This window comes from Brienomyrus brachyistius, chromosome 2, assembly GCF_023856365.1.
Source record: "Brienomyrus brachyistius isolate T26 chromosome 2, BBRACH_0.4, whole genome shotgun sequence".
Taxonomy (NCBI): Eukaryota; Metazoa; Chordata; class Actinopteri; order Osteoglossiformes; family Mormyridae; genus Brienomyrus; species Brienomyrus brachyistius.
This window is the reverse complement of record NC_064534.1, coordinates 7,799,148-7,822,655: the sequence shown is the minus strand read 5'-3', so window position 1 is coordinate 7,822,655 and position 23,508 is coordinate 7,799,148. Positions and strand designations below refer to the sequence as shown.

The following is a 23,508-nucleotide window of genomic DNA, read 5'->3' as shown; positions in this document are numbered from 1 at the left end:
ATCGCTGGCAGTATCTTGCTTTTCACTGACGTTTTAGACAGCTCTCAGTTTGCAAGCTCCCTGTGCGGGGAGCACCGTAGCAGAAACACCTGCATTTCCATGTCCGCATCCGGCTGCATTCTGGTCCTTCCAGAAAGGGACACGGGGCCTGAACTCCCATAATCCTCTGCGTCGAATCTCCACTCTACAGGCGCCGAGCGCGGCCTAACCGTGACAGTTCATCAATAGACATACACCTCCAGCCATTATACTTTTTGACAGCAGTCCAGGACGTATATGCAGAGTCGTACAGCTGACAGGGCTTGTCAGGGGTGCGGGTTCTGTGCACCACGAGATACCCCGGCCCTCGCCTGGTCAACCGGGAGGCCCTGGGTTCCTTGAAGGCAGCCGGACTTAAAGATGGCTGCCTCCAAAGCTCCCAGGAACAGCCTGCAAATCTGACTAAGAGACGGGAGGGTAATTTGGGGGAATCACAGAAGAACTTTAAATCCCCCTAAGGGGGATGAAAGACTGCGCAACGATGCACAAATAACGCATAAAAAGTGTACGAAGTGTAGCCGGTTACCTTTCAAGCTAAATAGTTGGCTGTGACGGCGGGGTCTGCCTTTCTGCTGCAGTAAATCCACCAGCGTGTTCACCTCTCACCGAGCGACAGGGGACAGGTCAGACGACAAGCCCACGCTCTCGACGCCGTCCACACAGCTCTCAGTTCTTCATGTTTTTTATATATTTATATCCAAATATTTATATAAAAATAGTGGTTTAATTAAAGGTCCTACAACTATTATATATTAAGAGCTACTAAATGAAAGAGGCAGTGTGAGTGGTCTGTGTGATTGTGTGATCAGAAGGTCACCAGGGTGCGCAGGGGGATGTCACATGGGGCCCCTGAATGAGGCCCTTACCCTCAACTGCTCCAGGGACCGTCGGATCCTGCTTTTGGAAGATGAACGTCACATTACAAACCTGTCCACTAAGGACATAAACGCCTAATTTACTCCTTGAAGTAAATCCTTTATTAACAGTATTCAAATGCTTCTGCTGAGGAATGTAAAGGGAAAATTCAACAAATTTCTAATAAGTACTTCAGACAAGACTTTATTAAACAAACAAAAAAAAAATCGACTAAAAAAAAAAGCACGAAGTGCTGAAATAAAATAAAAATAACACACATCAAAAATCAAAAATGAAATCAAAACAGGAGACCAGACGTCAGCCATTCGAAGAGCTCTGCAGGCTTCAAAGCCCGATCCGAATCAGGCGAGGACCAGCACCCTCGAAACAAAACTATTTAAAAATATATTTATATATTTATATATATAGTGGTTTTATTTGGGAGGATTTCGATTTGCTTCATCCGTGCATCATCTTTAACGTGAGGTTATGATGTAAACAGAAGTGCGATCGTTGGCCAGTCCCGTCGGCGCGGCCGGCTGGCGGTCTGCTCACGCGATAGCCTTGGCTTCCGGTAAGAAAGCCTCCCAGTATTTTATCAGCTGTGGAAACACGAGGGGAATGGTGAGGTTAGTCAGTAAGGGCTTCACTGCCAGTCACAAAAGCCACCACGTAGGACTTAAACCGCAAACAACGTGGATAATCAATCAGTACAAGGAATACAAAGTAAAAATAATATTCTTTTCTTATTCATGGGTACCATTAAACCAAAGTTATAATGTAAACTTGAATATAAAACACTAGAATTCAAACGGCACCACACCAAAAATGTCTCAAGGCAGCCTGGAGACTGAATCTTCTAAAACCCTTTGAGATGTTCCACAGGCTGGAACTGAAAGGAGGGTGATCGATACGAAATTTCTGTGAGCAGACACACACAGGTGTGCGGGTGGACATTTCCGGACCTCACATTCACAAAAGGGCCCAGCCGGACTCTCGCCATACCTGCAGCTGGGTCTGCACTAGCGACTCCAGGTACTTGATGATGACCACCTTGAAATCGTTCACTCTCTGCTTCTGCAGAAGGAGCAAACGCCACACGGTGAGTTCAGAAGAGAGATAACGGCTTATGATATGTTACAAAACACAACCCCAACTGCTACTGGAGGGTGTGGCTGGACACTCACCTCAAACCTGCCCACCTCCTTGCGAATGGTTTTTGAGATCAGCTCAAAGTCTCGTTCCCCCTGCTGGACCTTGGCCTCCCACTGAAACGAGCAGAAGAACAGGAGAGCTGGCCGTCAGTGCCGGATGAGGCCCGGCTGGCCAGGATGACCCCGAGACGCAGGGCCAGACCTCAGAGAACTCCACCACTGACAACACAGTAGGATGGACAGACGTGGTGTTCGGAATGGTTTAGGCACAGGGGATGATGTGTGGCTGATGTTAATGATATAAATGCAATTCAACTCATCATCTCCGCTCCTGTTTGATTAATAAACAAATAAATAAATCCAGCATAAAATCACGAAGCACAGGAGGAGAGCGGAGCCTTATTGGAAGTTATTCCGTTCTGGGATTAGTTATTCTCCTGTTGGACACCATGTGGCGCTGGTGAGCAAATTCACAAATGGCTTTTACTTTGATTTTTGAATGTACTCGCAGGCCACCCATTGGTGGGAGGCCGGGGTCACATGGTACAAGGAGGAAGGATGTGGTGGAACTGGTGTGTTTTCCGGCCTGGTGTTTAATGCAGGACAACAACAAAAGGCAAAGTGGGTGAATATGCTTTAAAAGTGGCGTAGAAAACTGGAAAAGATGGAGCAAGACAAAAGAAAATGAATAGCGATCGATTGGCCGTTTAGGTTAAACGAAAGGTCACATGGGTCCGTTCGTGAAGGACAGTCTATACTCGTTTTCGTTTTGGGTTTTTTGTGTTTTTTTTTTTTTTTTTTTTTTTTAAATCAACAGACATCCAATTTCAGGGGGTCCTGCGATTGGACGAACAGGACCATGTGACACATAGCGGGGGGCGGGGCTTGGCATGGCGAGGGAGGACCCCAAGGGAAAACGGCAGTCGTAGGAATCCTACCTCCTCGATCTCCTGCGTGAGGCATGACAGGGAAAATGCAAAAATTAAAAAGGCTGAAAATGCTCAAGGCTCAAAATAATGATAATAACGAAATGAGGCTGCCGCCATTTTGTACAGAAAACCTTCGGCCAGGACAGAGAGACGGCAGTTTTTATTCGGCATGTTAGAGTCACATGACCAGTCACATCTGGTGGCAGCCGAACCGGTCTGAACACATGTCTGGCCGCTCGCTGTCTGTGACAGCAATCATACAACACTGGCATTTAGGGAACATCGAAAATATTCGAGATGGAGCCATTACGTTTTCCTCAAACTGAAATGTACCATGTGACATGAGAGCGATAAAACAGATGGGGCGGGGGGAGCGAGGGGCAGGAGCTGGCAGAGAGACAGGAACAGTCACTGCACCCGATCTCCTGACAGCCCTTCTGAAGAGCACTGGATTACAGGCAGTGTGGGAATGAACACATGGTGCAGCTAAGGTGTGAGATTATGCCTCCCCCCCCCCCCCCACCTCACAGGACAACCACAGAACAGGCAGGTTCATGGCAGGCCAATTAGTTCCCACCTTCCTTAATATTAAGGTTTTTTTCCTAGCCACCAGGGGGCGCCCAGTCACCATCTCTGCAAATCTGCTGGATTTAACTGATTTGAACCGATGAGTCTAATGCACTTTTTAAGGGGTTAAAATTCCATAAGTAATGGGAATTTTCCTGTGGCACACATGCAAAAGACAGATAGAGCTGGTAAGTTCAGAAATGGTCCAGCTTAAGGATATAATCAGGGATTGACATAACTGGTACGCAAGTACGCGTTCACCTTTAAAAGCGATACGTGCGGTAATCCATTGTTGGAACAGTGTGAATACGTACGTATTTTATGTACATTTGCGCCGATATGACAAGACTTCATCGTGCATTTTAACCTCTGTACCGCAAATGAATTACGAATTAGCATATAAAGGTTAAAATGTACGATAATTTTGTGTCATATCGGCGCACATATCGCTTTTAAAGATGAATGCGTACATGCCTACCAGCCTTGTCCATTCCCGGATATAATTTTGCTCTCAGACACAGTGGCCAACGAGTCTGCTTAGTTCACACCAAGCTATGAGCTGTAATCATTCTGGAGATCCTGAAATGCAAGATGAAGCCTGAGGACAACATGGGCAGCACAAGCCCACAGGACCTTCTCTCCCGAGACCATGCTGGATGGTGGACCAGATGTCCACCCAGAACCAGCTCTGCCTACAATCTGCTCTGACCTCCTTGATCTCATCCTTAGCCTGTTGCAACTTGTCCGGCTTGTTGGTGAACTGCAGCTTGGACTCGGCCTCCCGCTTCTTCTGCAACATGAGCTGCGCATCCTGCCACTTGGACCAGGTCTTCATGCGATTCTCGAACACGGCCTGTGGGCAGTGACACAGCTGAGAACCAAAGATCTTCAGGGATCGTCATTTGGGGGCATATCGACGATCTGTGAGTCCAATGACCTTTGACATTCAGTCCATGGAGCGTCAACAAGACCCTTGACAACATTGAGTATCATCCTCTGTGTGTTGTGAGCAGCTGAACCGAATACCACACCTTTACCGCGGTAATGAGCCGCACATAGTCCCCCAGTAGCTCGGAGAACAGGTAGAAGTCAGCGTAGGCCTGCTCCTGGTGAAGCTGGTCGATCTTCTCCTCCACCTCGGCGAGTTGGGACAACGCCCGGGACAGCGCCGTATGGTCCTCGGAGTTTCCCAGCATGGCCGCACTTCTAGCAAAGGATGCCGTGTTGACAGAGAGTTCTAGAAGGCAGGTGGGGAGAGGGTCACTCAGACGTCAGGACACGGTGCTTTACTTCATAGAGTTACTTAACATGTTTGCAGACGTGATCTTATACAAGGAAAAGAAGGTCATATTCCTCTATGCCTACAGGTCCCTAAAGTGATGGATCTTCTCTAGTCCATCAGATATCCCCCTCAGAGCAGCAACTAAAGGACACGCTAGGGCCAATGGGTAAAAATCTAAGTTCATCCCATTTAAACATTCTCACTGGGAGCCCACTGGTATGAGACGGAAAGAATCATGAATCTGAGGAAGTCAAAGCACTGGGGCAAAGCGGAGGAGTTCACCTTTCCTGTGGCACACCAGAGCCTCCACGCTGCCATGGAGCTTCCTGAGCTGCTGGTCCAGGTTCTCAAACTGCTGCTGCTTCTCCTCAAACCACTTGGACAGAAGCACAGACGCAGGCCGGAGACCAAGTCAAAATGCCGCGGCGTGTGATGATTTACCGCTAGGTATCGACAACGAACAGATCGTGTTAATAACTGAGAAAAACAGGAGATGGGAGGGGAGGACCTGAGAGAAGACCCAGAGGTCTAAGACGACCACGGAGGCCTTCTACTGCAAACAAAGCAAGCAACTAAACAAGGTGCACAGCGGCCTGACAGCTAAGTGACAGGAAAGTGAGAGTCAGAGCGCTGTTGGCCGCAGACTCCATTCTGCCAAGCTTCCGGCCAAAGAGACGTAAGCATTCGGGCGGGAGAGGCTCATTAATTCGCCTCATTATTCAGGCCAGGAAGGAACCCTTACCACGTCTGCCTCATTCATCTTGATCGTCATCCTGTTGACAGCGTCGGCCGCCCTGTTTACCATTCTCAATATCCCAGCCCCGCTGAGCGCCTGGGTGCTAACCGCACGCGGCAGCTGGAACAAAATGACAAATAAGGGCAAACAAACCGGTTAACAGGCTGGGTCTCGGACCCCCTGTCCCAGAGGGAGATCCGGCAGTGCGCGGCCGGGGGGGGAGGGTCCTCCGCCACCATACATTTCAATGCTGTGGGACCTAATTTAATACGCTGGCTTCGGAGAGGCTCTCAGAGGGACAAAACAGGCAAAAATAGCTTTCAATTGCTCTGAAGTGTTAACACTGCCCCCCCCCCCCCCCCCCCCCCCCAAAGCGATACTTAGTTTCAATGCAAGTTGGATTAATACAGACGTTCTACAGGAATACGGATAGACAGATGGGGCAGCAAACCTTCCCTAAGACGGAGACTGGAAAACCGTCGGGAATCTTCATTCTGGATGTCCGGCGATAACGTCGGGGCGTGGAAAGGTGAAGGTGGCGTTCCGGTCACGATTCAACAACCCAGGAGGATTTCCTGGCACTTTACAGCCACCCACCACCCCCAGGTTTGTTAAAGTGTGTGTCCCCCCTCCCCATAAAATTCATAATTTACTTCAGCAGACTGTCACCTCCTCTTTGGATGATATGATGCCGTTATGCACTAAGAGGACCCACCAGTGTCAAAATTTGACTTCTTACAAATCACTGCAGCTGTGGCTTTGAGTGAGTCACCGGTGCACATTCAGTGGCCAGCTGATTAGGTATAACCTCACTAACGAAACGAACCACGGCAGACAGACGGGGTCCAAAGGATCACCTACTGCTTGGCTAAGCATTACAGTGGCTACGATGCGCGATCGAAGCACTTTTGAACGTGGTGCGAGTGCCACTGCCTGTGTCAGCTCCAGCACCTCATAATCAGGTGTCCTCCTGGCATTTCCATGCACTACAGTGTCAAGAGTTCACAGGGAATGGTGCTGGACTTGTTATTGGTGACGAGAAGGCCACAAGTGCTAAATTACAGTTCGGTACAACAGTGTATGTGAGCTTGACTTCTCTGGATGATGTACTCGTCCACCCTTCAAGCGGAGCTGGCAGAAAAAGTACTGGTTAGGTATACCTATTACAGTGGCCACTGATTGTACATATAAACATGCGTCATATTATGTATGACCTGTGGATGACATAAACCGGCAAACACGTTCCGTCCAGCAATAAGTGAAACCCTTCACATCATCACCACCACGATAGACTGAAGCACCTCAGAGCTCTCCAGAAACTGTAGGACGTCTGGATCCTGCAGCAGAACTGGGTGCTTCACCGTCCGCATCAGATACCTGCGCCGAGGGAAAAAAAAAAAAAAAAACAGAGTTTCATAACATGCGTTGCATGCAGGTCGCATTTCAGAGCAGCGGCAATGAGGAGGAGGAGGAGAGGAGGCAGGTCAGGTCAGGAGGCGGGTTGGGAAACTCCCAGCAGGCCATCCCACTCCTCCCACTCCGAGCAATCAGATCCCAGTATTGCCTTCTTTGATATCAATACAAAATGGAATTCCATTCATGTTATATATATTTTTAAAAATCAACATGATACAATAAAAAATGTGAAACTCGGCCCACCCAAGTCAACCTCCACTGCAGTAAGTCTACTGTTTACCTCGCACTTCCGAGGCGACCAGCTGACATTATATTTAGCATTAAAAATTCATCGTGGACACTGAAAACGAGGCCAGACACACTCAATGGGCCCTGAAAATGAATCAATATTTACAATGACATTTTTCTAAATATTGTTCCAAAAAAAAAAAAAAAAACTGCTTCCACCGTGTAGGAAGACTGCACACCGGTGCCTGGGGGCTGATCGCACACGAGCCGCGGGCCGGGGAGAACGGACCCAGACATCAGGATTCAGTTCTCTGGGATCCGACATGCAGCGGCCCGTCATTGGCTGACCTCCGCGTCAATCAATGCGATTACAAAAAGGGCAGAAAAATGCCACGGCCTGACTTTATTTAAATTTCCCTTTGATTCATCAGAATGTGCAAAACGTGGACGACGCCGGGCGAAATACCAGGCATGTCAGAGAGTGCTGGGGGGAGGGGGGGGGCTCGCCGTGGTTCTGCAGGGCTCCAGAGATCCGCTGGCATATCCCAGGCTCTGACAGCAGCGGGGTCCGAGGGTTCAGTGATAATTATTTACCTAATACTGCGCTGCTTAACCTTTCCATCCTAAAAGAGCAGAACAACGATGCTCTTTACACTGAAGTCTCCACGCAGCGCTGGATGGGGGCCCCGCTGGGGGAGGACACTCCCAGAAGGCAGCGGGAAAAGAGCGTCAGGCCGCATCAACAACAACAGTACATACACCGACTGGCTCTCCCAGGAAAAAGTGTGGCAGCGATGTCCGGTCCAATACCGCGGTTATACTCATTCACAGAACAGCCAGCCTTAACTACCTGGCAGAACATGGCAAACTTTCTCATTTTAACAAAATGAACAATTAAAATAAAAGCATGGGAGAGCTCCAAGTGAGGAAAGATCACTTCGTTAATGATTAAACGGCAACATGTTCATGAGGTTAGATTTACCACTGCTGTTCAGAGGGCCTTAAAACACATGGCGTTATTGAAACTCGCACTGGATACAGAGTGAGCCAATTTTCCTAACAGCCAAAGCATGTGATATTTTTTACACCATCCGGCAGGCAGACTATCCAAAAGCAATTCAGAGGTCTTCTGAACCTCGTCCCTTCGCCATAGAAACAACCTTTTTTTAAAAAAAAAAAAAAAAAAGGAAAAAAAAATACAAAATTAATCTTGGATCACTAAGACACAGAGTGGGGCAGTGGGTGAAATGGACTGTTTGCCTACTGGGAAATTAAAAATGTAGTAGTTCCAGGAGAGTCCAGGTGGCGCCCAGGGAGTTAAGTCACTTTTCGCACTAAATCTGGGAGCCGTGAATCATCGGCAGAAAGAGAATTTTGTAACCAAGCTTCCCGTCAGAGGAGAGTGACACTGAAGTGACACTCAGCGGTTATTATTAACATGAATAAAATGCTTTCTCTACAAAGCAGAAGTCCAGTTCATACCTTTCCAAAGCAGATCTTCGCTTCTCCACAAATTCTGTGGATGACAAGTCCTCCTTCCCCACTTTGACTTTCGTCATGCCTGTTCATTACAACACATCAACCAGATGTCACACACCAAGCACCATGCGTACTCCGGCCAGCGTTTTTTTAGTAACTGAAAGAAAGAAAATTTTTTTGCCTTGAAGGCTTGAAGTACTTGTAATTCCCCACGCTAATCGAAAGCACAAAATCCCATGTTAGAACACTGGAAAAAATAAGTTCTGAAAGCTGTTAGTAATAATCCTCAGTCTCCTGTCAGTTTGAAAGACACTCACATGTGCCTTCAATTACAAAGAAAATTGAAGTAGATTAAAATTATATTACAAATTATGAAATAACCTACATTTCCTAGAGGATGCTTACCCATAATGCTCTGATGCTTACCCACAATGCTCTGATGCTTACCCACAATGCTCTGATGCTTACCCACAATGCTCTTCTCTGGTGCGGGTGGCACAATGTAGCCAATATGCATGTACTTGGAGGCCAGTTTGCTGTGCAAGCCAAGGAAGTCGCTGAAGCGTCTCTTCACGGAGAAGTCGTTTCTGCTGAAAACCATCAGGGACGTCTGCATTCAAGACAACACCAGACGCGTGTCACTTAAAGCATTTGGAGCCAAAAGGGATACAGAACCGTCCACGCGAAACGTGACAGGAGAATCAGGCGTAAGAGTGTCTCTCACCTTCGTGGTGACTTTGTAGGCCATGTAAGCATTCATACCATCTCCTGAGGAGATAAAAGTCACTGGGTCAGTGCCGGTCCCAGCCTAGGTGGGCGAGGTTACGCTGTGCGGGTTTCAAAGGCCTCTTAAAGTGACACTGCGCCATTTCTGCACATTTCACTAGCACGGCCGCAGCCGGGACGGGTGGGTGGGCATGACTGCATGTCTCCCACTCATTACTGCGGCAAGCGCTTGCGGGAAACAGTCATCGAACCCAGGATTCGGACGGAATCTACATGACGGTATCGCTTAGCTATCAAGAAGAGGAACTGTGCGTCTCCAACACCTGGCCCTTTGCTGAAATCAGCAAAAATCACGTCTCTACTTGTGAGAAAGCGCTCAGATCTGGTTAGACGGGACTTTATAGAACCGTTTCTACTGCCGCTATTTGTAACTCATCTAGATGGTTAGACAAACACCATAAACCTGCCATAAAGGTCACAAGCCTGTCAGCACACAGAAGACAGTGGCGTGGAAGATCCCCTGCTCATTCTGACAGTACAGCATTCATCAAAGAGCAGCTCTTGCCAAAATATCTTTTTTTCTTCTAATAAATAATTGACAAAAATGTAATAATAACATTAATGAGGTCTGCCAATTCTGAATGCAGTGAACTCATTTAAAGCAAAACCTAAGGCTAACAAGGACCGAACCCGATCCATCCATCCTTCATCTGCACTTACCCAGTACAGAGGTGTTTCTGATTCCAGTCCGCAGGAACCCCCACCAGACTGTCCACATTACTGCTCCCACCCACCCCCCAACAAACTTATACTAGGAATTCTGCAGGCTTGATTATTTGGTTCAGTTATTCTATGAGCTCGGACGGAGCTAAAAAATGGACTGTATGCGAGTCCTCGCGGACTGGGTTGAGGAACACTGCCTCACAGGATCCCAGTGAACCTGCAGCTTCTCCCAGTAAGAGTATAATGCACAGCACACACTTACACAGTCAACTGCACACTGGGCAATTCCAACACACTGATTAACACTGCATGTCACACTGCAGAACCACAGGAGGGCTTAGGACCCCCAAACCCTGGAGAAGAAAAGGCCCAGTGCTTCTCAGATAGGCACTGCAAATCTTTATGTTACGATATCACATAAAACCCTCACACAAATGATAAACAGCCATCCGCACTCGGCACAAGAGCTCCGTACCTCACGCTTCCCAGCACTGAGCTGCCCTCCCACTGCATCCTGTTCCCAGAAAGGACAGGGTCAGAGGATACCGCTGTTTACGTCGTAAGACACGCGTGGGAGACACGACGCAGACCAGGGCGGCGCACGGAGGCTTACCGACTTTCTCTGGATCGGAGACCGAGATCTGAATGTCGAAGGAGTCCCCCGACGCATCCTCCTCCAGCTGTAATACAAACGTGATGCCGCTTCAGGCAACACTGAACCACGAATCACTCCTTTCATTCAGGGGAATAAATCTTTAGTTGTGGACGTCTTCCTGCCTCGTCCCCGTCTCACGCCAAGGTGGCTGGGGCTTTATACATACAGTGCTCACAGAAAGCTTTGGTACGTTTGCTTGATTCTGTAAAAATGCTGCAGAATATATTGGTCTCATAACAAAAGTCAGCTGACACGCAGTGTTTAACATCTCTGTGCATATCATCCATTAAGACATTTAGGATGCAATTTTATCATTAGAGTGCCTGCTTTTAAACAATTACACTCTTTTAGATGTATAATGAATGTTTGAAATGGTTGCTGAAAAAAATGAACGGTTTTGCCTTCTAGGAAAACTGTTTTTGAGTCGCTTGCAAAGGAATTGGAACTTATAGCAAAACGAAACGTGCGATATGGCTGTTCAGGACGCTTCACTTTTGTTCACTATTCCTACTACAGTTAATTAGTAAACGAAACAAAAACAACAGTTTCAGTCACCACACTGCAAGATGTTGGTATCCTAGCAACTGGACATTTGCAAATAGCAAAAAAACAGAAGGAATAAAGGAGATAAAAGAAATGTGGGTTTATAGGATTGAGAAATAAATTTAATTCTTAGATTATTTCAATGCTGTGAATTCCAGAATTAAAACGGTGCTTTTCAAAACTGAAAAAAAGAGCACATTTGAATAAAAATCGCCCTCTTACAGAACGTGTACTCTGAGAAGTGTTACGGTACTGATGTACACACAGTCTGTACACCGCTACTTAAAGTGCTCTGTGGGTATTTTACAGTGCAATACAGAAGACAGACTTGCCTTTGAGAATTTGAACAGCTCTACAAAAAGGCAGCTGCACTATACAGTGTGCTATTTTGCTAATGGAGAGCGATTATGAAAGCGGGCAATGGGTGTTTAATGTCCTGGGCAACAAAAACTTATCCCTGGGTTTAGATCATTCCTGTTGTATGTACATTACTGCAGTGTCGTCCCTGGGCTATTTTAGTATTGGGGTGGGGGCACCATACCTCATCGAGGGATTGCTCGAACATGCCGGAGACCATGATGACACTGGGCTCGGCCCGAGGTGCGATCAGAGCTGTAGGAGTCACAGGAGTGATGGCAGGAGATGGACCATCAGAGAGGATGGGCTCCCTCTCCGGACTGTCCAGGGACACTTCCTCTGTGGCCTCTGTGGGCGGGGCCAATAGCGCTCTCAGGGACCGACACTCCACGCGACAGAGCCAATATACAGCACTAATACCTACCAGTTTACCATCTGACATGTTTTTTTTGGCCCATCTTGCACACACCGCCCATATTACTGAGGCATATCAGGCAACAAAAATAACAGACAACCATACGCGTCAACCTGCAACCTCTTCGTTATATAAATACGCAGAAATATCTTACATAGTTTCAATACTAAAGCTAGATACTTTATATGAACTTGGTACAGGTTCACGATTACTTGCACAGAGGAAATACCCAGCTAGCTCATTACATACAGGACACACGACACAAACGCGAATATCTTCACTTGACTGTGTATGATTACCCAAAGTACGTGGTATAGCTAAAACCGAAGACAAGGTTGCTCTCATCCCCACAGAGTGTCAGGTCACTAACTAGCTGCCGGCATGAAGATCCGTTATGGTTGTCGACCAGGCCAAGGGCACTGGTGTCCTCCGCATATGAATAACCAAGTTGTGGTTGAAGGGGGATGAGGAGTTATGCGAGTAGACTGGGAAGCCTCAAGGAGTGAGCTTCAGGGGTACCTGAAGTGAGGGTCAATCAGACCACGAGAGGACGGTGACATGATTACCAGCAAAGAGGTCCTCTTGGTCATCGTCGAGAAGAATCTCCGCAGGTTTGGGTCCGTTGGAGCTTGGGCCGACATCTTCGACAGGGAGGTTGGCCGGTTCAGGAGAAGAGGGGCTGGACTGCAATCAGACAGAGAGACGCAATAGAGTTCCATTTTTTTCCCGTCAATGTTACCACTTAAATTTCAGTCATGTTACAATCCCCAAATTCTAGACAAAATAACTGCGAACAATATCCATAGAGCTTCTGAAGTTCACCACAACGCGTGACAGATGGCAACACAGGAGGAGGCAGCCAATATTTACCAGCCACAACGTCCCTTTAAGCTTCACGCACGGAGTCTCCTGAACTACAGCTCAGAGAGGCACCAAACCCGATCCATCAGTGTTATAAAGCCATGTCTGCAATTTCAAAATGTAAACGGACTGCAGATGGACACAAATGTTCAAGTTTGTGCATGAATGTCTCAACCTCATCCAAAAATCCACATCTGGATCAAACTTCCGCCAAACATTAAGAATTTATCCCAGAGACAGTAGTCTTGTCATTTCCTTAGCAGACATATTATCCGAATCCCCACTCATGCACTACCTTACACTCCACGATTTGGAATTATTTTCACTCGGAATGTTTTACTACAGGAAACCAGGCTGATAAATACAGCAGAAAACTGCTTGTTCAGGAGGACCATCGGGAAAACACCAGGACACAAGGACCGAGTGCCGCTACCGAGGAGCCTAAACTGGGACCAAAGACACACAGAGGTCCAGCAGCTCTTCCACATGCTGGCCCACTGTGGCTCCAGCCCCCCTGGCACAAATGAATATCTTCTCCTGTACCATTACAAAAAAAAAAAAGACTAAAAGGAAGGGATGTAGGATTGCTGATGAAAACATTTTACCAGAGGAAGGGGAGGGGAGGGCCAAGAAATGTCACCATTCAGCACATTCTTAAACAGAATATTCGACATCCGAAAGGAAAGACGACTTAGCTCCGCCCCTTAACCACACAGTCATTCTGCATGCAGCTGATGGTTCGTAGCCTCTGGACTCTGGTTGCGAGTAGATACCGGATACTTACTCGACGTGGCGGTCCAAAAAACCCAGAATACACGTCGGTCCTGGGTTTCAGCGTGAAATACGGTAGCAGCAGTGGCTTGATGAAGACCAGCACATGAACTGAATTTTAAGACTAGCAGCTGGGGTCACACCAGGGCAAGAAAGGCCACGAAGACAGGGATGGCCTTTTAACAGATGTTACAAATGATCTTCCCTTCAAGGACACAGTCGTTTCACCTTCTTGAAAATAATAATCAGATGCACAAGGGAAAGTAATGTTTAAAAAGTGCAAAATCGTTGCACAGATTAATACTTCACCAGTTTTTTTCCCCCTCACTTCTGCTTGTAGTTAGTAAGCTAGAAGAGCAGGGTAGTTAATGTACAGACCCGGTCCAAGTCATATGACTTTCAGAGAATATACACCCAGCTGTAAAGATCTCACAAGGGAAGAGCATGACCAGCGAACCAGGAAGGGAGCAGAAGACGCACAGATACTCGAAGATGCACAGGATTAGCTCTTGGGGAGGTGACTGTGTTATTGGCCCTACAGTGAGAATTACACAGATACGACCAGATAAACCGGAGGTGAACAGGAAGTTCTTTGTCAAGGTGTTTATTGATAAACAGAGATAAACAAAGCTAGTCTCCAAACGGGGAACACAACAAATCAACAATACTCTTCTGACGACGCTCCAGAAGGTGAAACTGCAGCCACCGTCCGAACTTATCTACTCAAAGAGCGGCGTTAAGCCAGAAGAAGACTGAAGGTCCTTCGTAAGGAGAAATCCAAACGCGCCGACTCTTTAAAGAACCCTCAGCAGGTTCCAAGCGGAAACATTACGTCGTTTAAGCCCCAAGGCAGTAAGACTGGCCCCGGGTCAGCACAGGCCCGGGCTAAAACAAGTTAGGCCGCTACTTCAAAATGATCCGCATTTCAGCAGCTGAAGGTCTGTGTTGTCTAACCGGTCAAACAACACCGGCGATGAAGGTGATGTGCCACCATAACACATCAATCTGGAGTTAATAATTCTGCTTGACTGTGGGAGTTTAAACTGGTCTGACATCATAACCAAGGGCTCCGAAAATCCAAAGGCTAGGTGAGCCCCCCCCCTCGCTGTCAGAGGGCTCCGGGTTACATGTTCCAAAATGCATTTTACTGTCCTCGACATCTCTAGTGAAACAATTAATGAAGAAAAACCGACTGAGCACATTTCCAAGAATTCCCATTTAAACAGACAGACTATAATCCTGAAAACCTTTGAAATGCATGCAAACCGGAGGACAATTCAGCTATCCTCAGAAATATCCCATATAGCAGCAGACCCTGAGCTACCAAGCCCCTCTCTCACGGCAGATACGGCTCTCCCTTTTGACTTGGACCCCGGCACAGAACTGGACAGGAATAGTTTTGAGAATGAGGGCATCCCTCCATCAGACAGACTGGCAGGGTTGCCACATCTCACACATCTGGCGTTACACTCACCCTCACGCAAGAAATCTTACGCCAAATCTATATTATTCCATCACAAACATTAAATTAGCTACATCAAAAGACATGGGGGGGGTTGCAAACCCTGCAGACTATTTATAAGGCAATAAAACTGGAACATATATGTAAATGCGTGTGCGTGTGTGTGCAGAATTGTCTCGAATTGAAAATCTCTCTACAGCCAGCAAAGTTGGCAACCCGGGCCTGGAAGCACAGTGAACAGACGCCGGAGATGGTCTGATGTAGGAACCTGTTTATCTGACGTAATTCCAGCAAACCCTGGAGCCCCGTTAAAGGTACAGAACCCACCAGCCGGACTCCAGACACCCCAAAGAGGATCAAACCCTGCTCCATCCTCCAGCACCCTCACCCCGCATGCAGGTCATGCAAGTCCCACAATCACCGTCCGCACACGCCCATCCCCAGATGCCCCAAATGCACAAATATCAGCCGTAAACATGCGCCCCTTCCCCGGTCGGGGAGGGGGGGCGGCGGCGACCGCAGACGGAGCTAGAGTCGCGATGCCCGGGCGTGGAGCACGACGAGCCGCCCGAGCAGTTGCTGCCAGTCGGCGTCGGCGACACCAGTGCCTGCAGGCGGACAATGAGCATCAGCGGCCGCACGGACCGATCGGCGCGATCAGACCCCCGGGCCGCCCCTCCGCCGGGCGGCCGCCTCACCTCCAGCGTCGATGCCGTGCTGACAAAGAGGTCCTCGCCGTCCTCCACCTCCCTAAGGTCGGCGTGCCCTACGCTCCCCGCCGGTGGAGGATCCCTCTCCGCCGCCATCTTACTCCAGCAATAACAAGCCTGCGAGAAGGCAGGCTGGGAAGCGAGTCAGGATCCGGGCTGTCATGTGATCCGGCCCAGTGACCGGGTCTTGTGACGGGGGCCCTCCTGGCGGGGGGGGGGAGGTACAGACAGCCGAGAGTCCGGAGAGCACCGCAGTCCTGCCGGTGTCGCTAACCAGGCGGTTTGGATGTAAAAGCAGCTGCGCAGTTTTACTTTTCCCCGGAGATCTTCCCTGAGTCTAATGCAGTTTATTTTTAATGATAAAATAAGTTAAGAATTTCCCGCATCCAGTCAGGATTTAAGAGGGTGGTATGTGAGACACCCGTCCTGTTTGAAAATAATCTAAAGAAAGACATTCTGAGACCCCCTGTAATGTCCAATGGATAAACGAGAAGTAGACTGTCTTTGCGTTGACATGCTCACATTCTCAAGCAGAGATGGAGATGCAGGTCCAGGTGTAGCCCTGTTCCTGGAAATCCCCACACACAAACACTGTAATGGCCAAACATGGGTGGAAGACAGCTTCATGTCCAGCAGAAGCCATTTGCTCTGTTAGCGTTCCTTAGATACCCTAACTCAACACGTGGGTCCTTCTCCATTGTAGTAGCCAGGAGATTCTTCTGCCGACGCAAAGATACCTTCATCTACAGCTAAGGCTTGTAAACCTGCTGTAACATCTCATTATCGCCGTTTCACATCTATAATCACACAAAACATGACCACCTTGATTTCGGGAAACTTGGGTTGGGTTAGTAGGCAAAGTTTATTTTGAAGGCTCAGTTTATGTCACTCAGCAGTTGGAGAACATCTCCACAGCAGACACTATATGTTCTGTAGAAAACCCATAATTCCCTGTACAAATTAAATCTATGCGGTTGCAAAATTCCACCTCATATATATTCAAACATTACAATTACACATAGTATTTGAATGTTAATTTATGGTGCTGATATAAGCATTTTGAACTATTTTATACCCAACTGTGAAATTATTGTACTTCTCTGCAAATCCCCTTAATGTTTCTGTTGATGCGGGTGGTTGCTTGCTGGAGAGGATATAGGAGGTAATCCAGCATGTCTCCTCATGTCTGTTAGCTGGGACTTACTGCCTGGTGTTGATATTGCCATTTGCCTCAGTATCCTTTGGCTTCAGCCTGTGTCTGATGCTCCTGGCCATCAGTGTCCTTCTGGGTGGTCCAGTCAGATTCCAGTTTGAGTGAATTTCTGTTCTCTCGGCACTGTTGTGCTGATGGCTGTATTGGATTTAGCTTAGCAGCTTCCTTCATAAACAGTGCTGCATTAATTTAAAGAATGAAAACAGTTCTAATATCTACTTGCACGTGTAAGAATGTGTTGTGTCTATGTTTAGTAGGATTTGAACCTGAAAAATACCACACAGTACCATATTTTGAGAGACTAATTAATCTCTCCTCAATCTGTCTTGAGAGTCATTGACGGCAGAGTAGTTTTGGGTAAATGTTATGGCAGAGTTTGAGTTGCTGTACTCTAGCTCCTGTTGTTCAGGTGGAGATGCGGGGTGAGCTTTTAGACATTCATGCAAGAAAATCATGAAGACTTTTAGGGTGCACTCACACTTGGCCCAGTTGCCTTGTACTATGCCCGAACACAGTTGTCCCCCCTCCCCCACTGATCTGCACTCACGTTGCACCTAACCATCCGGCCCGAGCGTGCTATCATCATCACTGTGCGGCTTTTTTCTGTTGAAGGAAACAGGACGGAGAGCACAGCAGAATGGAATTCATCATTAATGTCCTAATTTTGTAGCTCATCGGGAAGCATTCTGGGCACGATGACACACAGATTTATCAAGTGTGCAACGCAGCAAATTTTATTTATTTGTGTTGCATAAGAAGATCCTCCCTCATTTTCCGAAATAACTGAGTTTAGTAGTGACACTGTCCTGATTGTGACACGTTCTGTTCAGGTGACATCACAGCACACATAAGGACGTCAATGTGCAAACAGGCGGCAGGAGATACATAGAAATTTATCATACTGAACATATGGGGGGGTCATAGGTACCTGCCGTGTAGCACCTTTAGACTGTAACGACACAGGTGTGACTCTATTGGCTGACAGTGAGGCCATTCCTACCATGGGCTGATTAGCCACCCGCAGTGATTCATTCTCCTGCCGGCATCCTGTCTATCGCCCTTCCTGATTAGCTCTGCTCTTGCTGACAGGCCAATCCCAGGCCTTGTTAGTCACCGGCAGACGGCTCCCACCGTCCACTCCTGTCTCACCTGGGCAGGTTTCCCCACAAACACATCACAGCAGCTAACAGGGTGTAAACCCTCTTTTCAAAGCTGCGGCATGGAGGATTGAGAAGGCACTGGGGAATAGTTTTTCTACACTCTCTTACATCCTCACTGGGCTGTGGGGCACGTGCTACAAGGCGTGGCTATGCTGACCACTGTGCTATTTCTCAAGAGCAATTTAGGGAGTTGTCTCCAGCCCATATCTCTCTCTCTCTCTCTGTCTTTATGTCCTTCTGTGGAAGCAAGGGATGAGAAAAACAGACAACGTAACTTTCACCCTGGGAATAAAAATATATGATGTGTTTAATTCTTCCAAAACACCTAGAGTTCATCGCATTTTTCTGGCAGGTAAAGTTGCCCTTTTAAATTATTGTAGTCAGTGAGTCCAAAGAATTTACCTCCCTGACTTTAGTAATGACGTGAGTGTCCACATGACTCCTGTGAAGGTATCTTTCCAGCAGTAACAAAGCAAAAAGGATCAATCTTTTAGTGTCCTAATTGTGTCTGAGGTTGCGCTGGATGCATCACACTTTCCAGGACTGACAATGATTGACAAAAATCTTGTATCTGCAGAAATCTGCCCAATAAAATATTTGCTCATGTAAGTTCGGTGATGAAACTCAAACCCACCAGCTGTGATCACAAAAGATTCATCACTTAACAGCAGCACTCAACTGCATTTAATGGATTTTTAGAATCCATCCATTTTCCAAACCGCTTATACTACTGGGTCGCGGGGAGTCCGGAGCCTATCCCGGAAACAATGGGCATGAGGCAGGGAACAACCCAGGATGGGGGGCCAGCCCATCGCAGGGCACACTCACACACCATTCACTCACGCATGCACTCCTATGGGCAATTTAGCAACTCCAATTAGCCTCAGTATGTCTTTGGACTGTGGGGGGAAACCGGAGTACCTGGAGGAAACCCCACGACGACATGGGGAGAACATGCAAACTCCACACACATGTGACCCAGGCAGAGACTCGAACCCGGGTCCCAGAGGTGTGAGGCAACAGTGCTAACCACTGCACCACCATGCCGCCCCGATTTTTAGAATCACCACCGAAAATTAACACTAAAATTTCAACCATATTGAGTGCAACCTTCAAACAAAGACCATTGTTACTGTTTAATCTGAGAAGGTCACAGAGGTTTTCCTTTGGGCTGCGTTTGTTCGCCTCACAGTGTGCGCGCTGCATTCTGTGCCTCCGCCTTGTTGTAAGTTCTGCTCTGGAAGCGTGAGGAAAAGTGCACTGTGCTGACAGCATCGTGCTGACTGACGGCTAGAAGGTGTGTTTTACGCTGGGGCCCGGTTTTCAAAACGCAAAAAAAAAAGCAAGACAGCTGAGCGGCGGCGTCCCAGACACGGTTCGTGTCAAAGTGGTTCCCAGGCGCGGTTTTTCAGCGTGAGCGGGCCGACGCCATGTTAGTGAGCGAGAACCGCGGTTCTGGCAGTGGGTTAGCGTGATTGACAGGCAGAAGGTCTTCGGGGGGGTAAATCATGCCAGCGCTTGCTGTGGTGTATCAGGATGTTTTCGGGCAGATTTACTCTTTCAGATTTAAAGGTATCCCTGAACTGTACCGAAACGCTACAACATAATTACGGGCTTCTCATCAGGAAACAGAATCAAAAGTTCAGAAGTAGAAGTCATTTTTAAAAATGCAGCTTGACAGGAGTCCGCTGAGTTTCCTGTTTTTACGCTGAATTTAGCAGACTGAGGAAACATGGCAGTGTTGATGAGAGAGAAAGTCAAGGGCATGTTACAGAAGCCTGGATCTGCTGTCCAGAGGCATCGTAGCTCAACCCAGGCCTGGAGCTGTGAGTCAGACGCCTGTTAGCCCTGTGCCGTGTGGATCATTCAATAGCTACACCAGCAGACTGCGTTTTCCTGCCAACCCCGTCTGCCGGTTAGTTAAGGTTCATCCATTTTATGTCCAATCACTTTGTAGCTTTACAGCTACCATGCCAGTTAATGAGCTCTGTATGCATACAGATATTCCACCGGTGCAGAAAGCAGGGAAACCTGCATAACATGGGGAGAACATACACCTAATCCACATACCCAGAGTAGGGGCAGCATTCAAGCCCCCAAACCTGGAGAGGTTAGACCACAGTGCTACCCAATGCCAAAAGCGGCCTTGTGTATTGTAATGTCAGTGTCCATCTGTCTGCCTGCCTGTAGATCTGTCTGTCTGTAGATCTGTCTACATGTCTGCCTGCCTGTCTATAGATCTGTATATGCATCTAGGATCTGTGTATACATCTGTCTGTCTATCTGTAGTTCTGTCTGACTGTTTGTAGATCTGTCTACATGTCTGTCTGCCTGCCTCTGCATAGAAACACGTCTGTCTTGTACAGAAACCGTGAAGGTCTCTAAGCAACACATGTCAGTACTGCACAGTCTCTAATTCAGGCTGTCAAATGATTATCTATGAATTATGACAAGTCTGATACAGTATTTATCTCCAAGCTTCTGAGGACTGAAAGCTTTCAAACAATATTCTCAACGGAGACCTGCATTCTGATTTTTAAATTTATGGGTTGGAAAGCTGGAAAGTGAGCCTGCAGTGCTAAAATCCACCCACATGTTGGTGGCTGTGAGCACATACTATATAAAGGAAAGTATTTCAGATATGAAGGCTATCTGTCAGAACTTATGGTGACGGTAGTGAGGAAGAGGAGTCAAGTAGGTGTGTGTTTTCAGTCGCTACCTCTTACATAGGGTCCTTTCCCCAGCAACTGCATTTTTGAAAATGTGTAATTCAGGAATTAATTTTTAAATTCCAGAGGCCAAATTTTAATCTAAGTGCTAAGGCAGTATGACTTCCTAGCAATCCCTGCAATTAATTACGTTATATTTAAATCGGAAGTGGTACAAATTACTTTTTCTAGGAGTGCTTATAATTACTCAGTCAAGTGAATTTAGCATGAGAGCTGCTTGTAAACTCTACAGTGAAAACGGTATTGAAAACTGTGACGAAAAGAGATCATGCTGAAGCATCAATGAACATAGAACGACACAAAAGGAAAGATCCCATTCAGCAGCGATGAACCGTCATGGACAGAGATTATACTGGAGAACCAGCTTGCGTCGATATTTAAGTAACGGTTTAAAGGTGAGAAGTTGGGCCAAAGCCAAGCAGGCTAAACACATGCAGCAAAATTTTGGTAATGAAATCGACAAATCGAATGTCTTCCTCGCAAAGACAGAAAGTTGGATGCCTCTGAAAACAAATGGTAAAAAGGCTTTCTGTGCGTTTGGGGTATTTCTTCAAGCCTGATTCAACACCTTGAGTTAAACTGGATTTGTCCTGGTGTTATACAAACCAAGCATGGAACCATACATAAACTAAAATTACTGTTCCAAGTTTATATGTTCAGGTTTCAAGTAAAAAAAAAATGTAATTAAAAAAATTATAACAATTAAATTCCCACAGACACACACCAAAATCTTGTAATCCTTCCCAGAAGAGTGGCAGCTGTTATAGCTGCAAAGGGGGGAGGAACCTGCAAAGGTTCCTGTACTGTTCGCAGGGCAGCACAGTGTTCGATAAATAACGATAAAACATTAAATGATGTTTAATAAATGTGCTACATTGGCGTACGCATGTCCTGTCATGCAGCAGGTTAATTAAATCCAAGTAAAATGCAAGGATTGCTCACGATCAAATTCTCCTCGGAATCCATTCCGGAAAAATTTGATAATTTTTAAATATAAAAAGCAGCCTGAAAGGCGTATTTATGAAAACTATGGATGACCCCTGCTGAGCTTTTATAGTGTCATTAGCATCTCCTGCACGTCGGACAGTTTTGTGCGTGCGTGTATGAATCTTTAATTTTTCTCTCACTGTTGGTGTAAACTGTGAAATGACCTGAATCATTATTGTCTTCCACCATTTTTTTGCAGCTGTAATGCTTACGGTTTGTCTACCTGATTCTGTGATCCGCAGCTGAGCTGATATTTTAATACTGCTGTATTGCGTGCCTGAAGACCTCAGCTACGTATCCCAAAGCCCGCGTAAAAAAAGAGAAGGATGAGAGAGGCCTGAAGATCAATTTTATCACAGAAAGGCACTTCATTACGATGGTCCAAATATGTGGGAAGAACACCGGTGCTTAATGGAAGCCTGGCTCAGGGTCTTATGGACATATTATCTGAGGGGTCACTTAAATGCATTCAGTCTCCCTTTATCAAAGCCATATTGTCTTATATGTGTCGACACCCTTTCACCACCCTGGATTATACCATGATTCGCCATTTTACTTATCATTGTCAGGTTCTTCTCTGTGTCTGACTGAGTAAACACCAAACCTTGGTACAATGACCCATTACTGTTTTTTTCCATTTTCCATCCACTATTTTCAACAGCCAGTTATTGAATTTGGGTGATCTGGACTGACAATGGATAAGAGGGGGGGGCTGTTCATCCCACCACACCGCTCTTTACTAACGGTTAAAAGTTACATGTTAAAGGCATGCCAACCCTTTAAAACGGAACGCTGAAAATCGCTGCAAAAACGCGTCATTTTGTAAAGTAATCAATGTACTCTGATTAAAACTTTTAAATGGGCCAACTTGAGACATGGTGGTATTTAGCCTGTAGTAAAGTTGTACTTTTGTGTCTGTCGTGCAGAATTTTCTGATCTTTGTCAGTAATTCACCCAGTAAATGTACGGGCGCCTATTAACCCAGTGTAAGACGAAACAAGGCGCTCTTTGAAAAAGGTATAATTCCAGAACAGCAATGGCTCCCTCTGCTGGCAGATAGCGCACTGTCACCCTGTCAGTACAAACCCAAAAACGAAACATTAATTTACTAAAAACTTCCCTTAAAAATAAGCACTAAAATAAATTCTCGCTAAAATGAAGGCAGAAACGTTAATCACTGTGTTAGCAAAGCCTACGCATGACGCAGATGTTTTTTTAACAAGGGTTTTTAGTATCAGCTCAGCTACAGTTTATGTTTACAAGCAGTAAACATTATGAACATGTATGTAAAATATATACAAGCTACGGGGGTGATTTCAATGTTAATGTGTATGGGGGGTGCGCTGCAGGCTGCCGCTTAAGGCATGAAGTGCCGTTTAAAAACCTGATGCATGAAAGCGACGTCCGCTTTTTTTTCCAAAGGTTGTATTCATCAGTATCCATCATCTTGCCCATTACATAAATTAATACGGTTGAAGGGGTAAATATTTGTCACACGCTTGGCAGAAACC

General features: G+C 46.7%; 1 protein-coding gene across 2 annotated transcripts; it reads right to left on the bottom strand.

The window, feature by feature from the left end:
* Nucleotides 1–993: 993 nt before the first annotated feature.
* Nucleotides 994–16,063, bottom strand: snx2 (sorting nexin 2). 2 transcript variants are annotated; one of them, XM_048996168.1, is made up of 15 exons: nucleotides 15,897–16,063; nucleotides 12,671–12,788; nucleotides 11,874–12,037; nucleotides 10,748–10,814; nucleotides 9,410–9,453; nucleotides 9,154–9,295; nucleotides 8,689–8,767; nucleotides 6,864–6,939; nucleotides 5,569–5,682; nucleotides 5,109–5,202; nucleotides 4,576–4,781; nucleotides 4,254–4,397; nucleotides 2,082–2,162; nucleotides 1,900–1,971; nucleotides 994–1,496 (listed from the first exon to the last, which is right to left on the bottom strand). In XM_048996168.1, exons 1-15 carry the CDS (start codon nucleotides 16,002–16,004, stop codon nucleotides 1,446–1,448), a joined length of 1,560 nt encoding a protein of 519 aa, XP_048852125.1. In that variant the 5' UTR covers nucleotides 16,005–16,063; the 3' UTR covers nucleotides 994–1,445. The 2 variants fall into 2 exon arrangements, with proteins under 2 accessions (XP_048852125.1, XP_048852134.1); XM_048996177.1 differs by lacking the exon at nucleotides 15,897–16,063 and adding an exon at nucleotides 13,750–15,776.
* Nucleotides 16,064–23,508: the final 7,445 nt, after the last annotated feature.

Bases quoted from the DNA above. Each gene is read 5' to 3' on its own strand.
- snx2 (XM_048996168.1), bottom strand. From the start codon at position 16,004: ATGGCGGCGGAGAGGGATCCTCCACCGGCGGGGAGCGTAGGGCACGCC. The intron at 12,789-15,896 runs GTGAGGCGGCCG...GTCTGATTGCAG, and splicing joins GCACGGCATCGACGCTGGAG to TCCAGCCCCTCTTCTCCTGA. The intron at 8,768-9,153 runs GTAAGCATCAGA...TGTAATGAACAG, and splicing joins ACCAGAGAAGAGCATTGTGG to GCATGACGAAAGTCAAAGTG.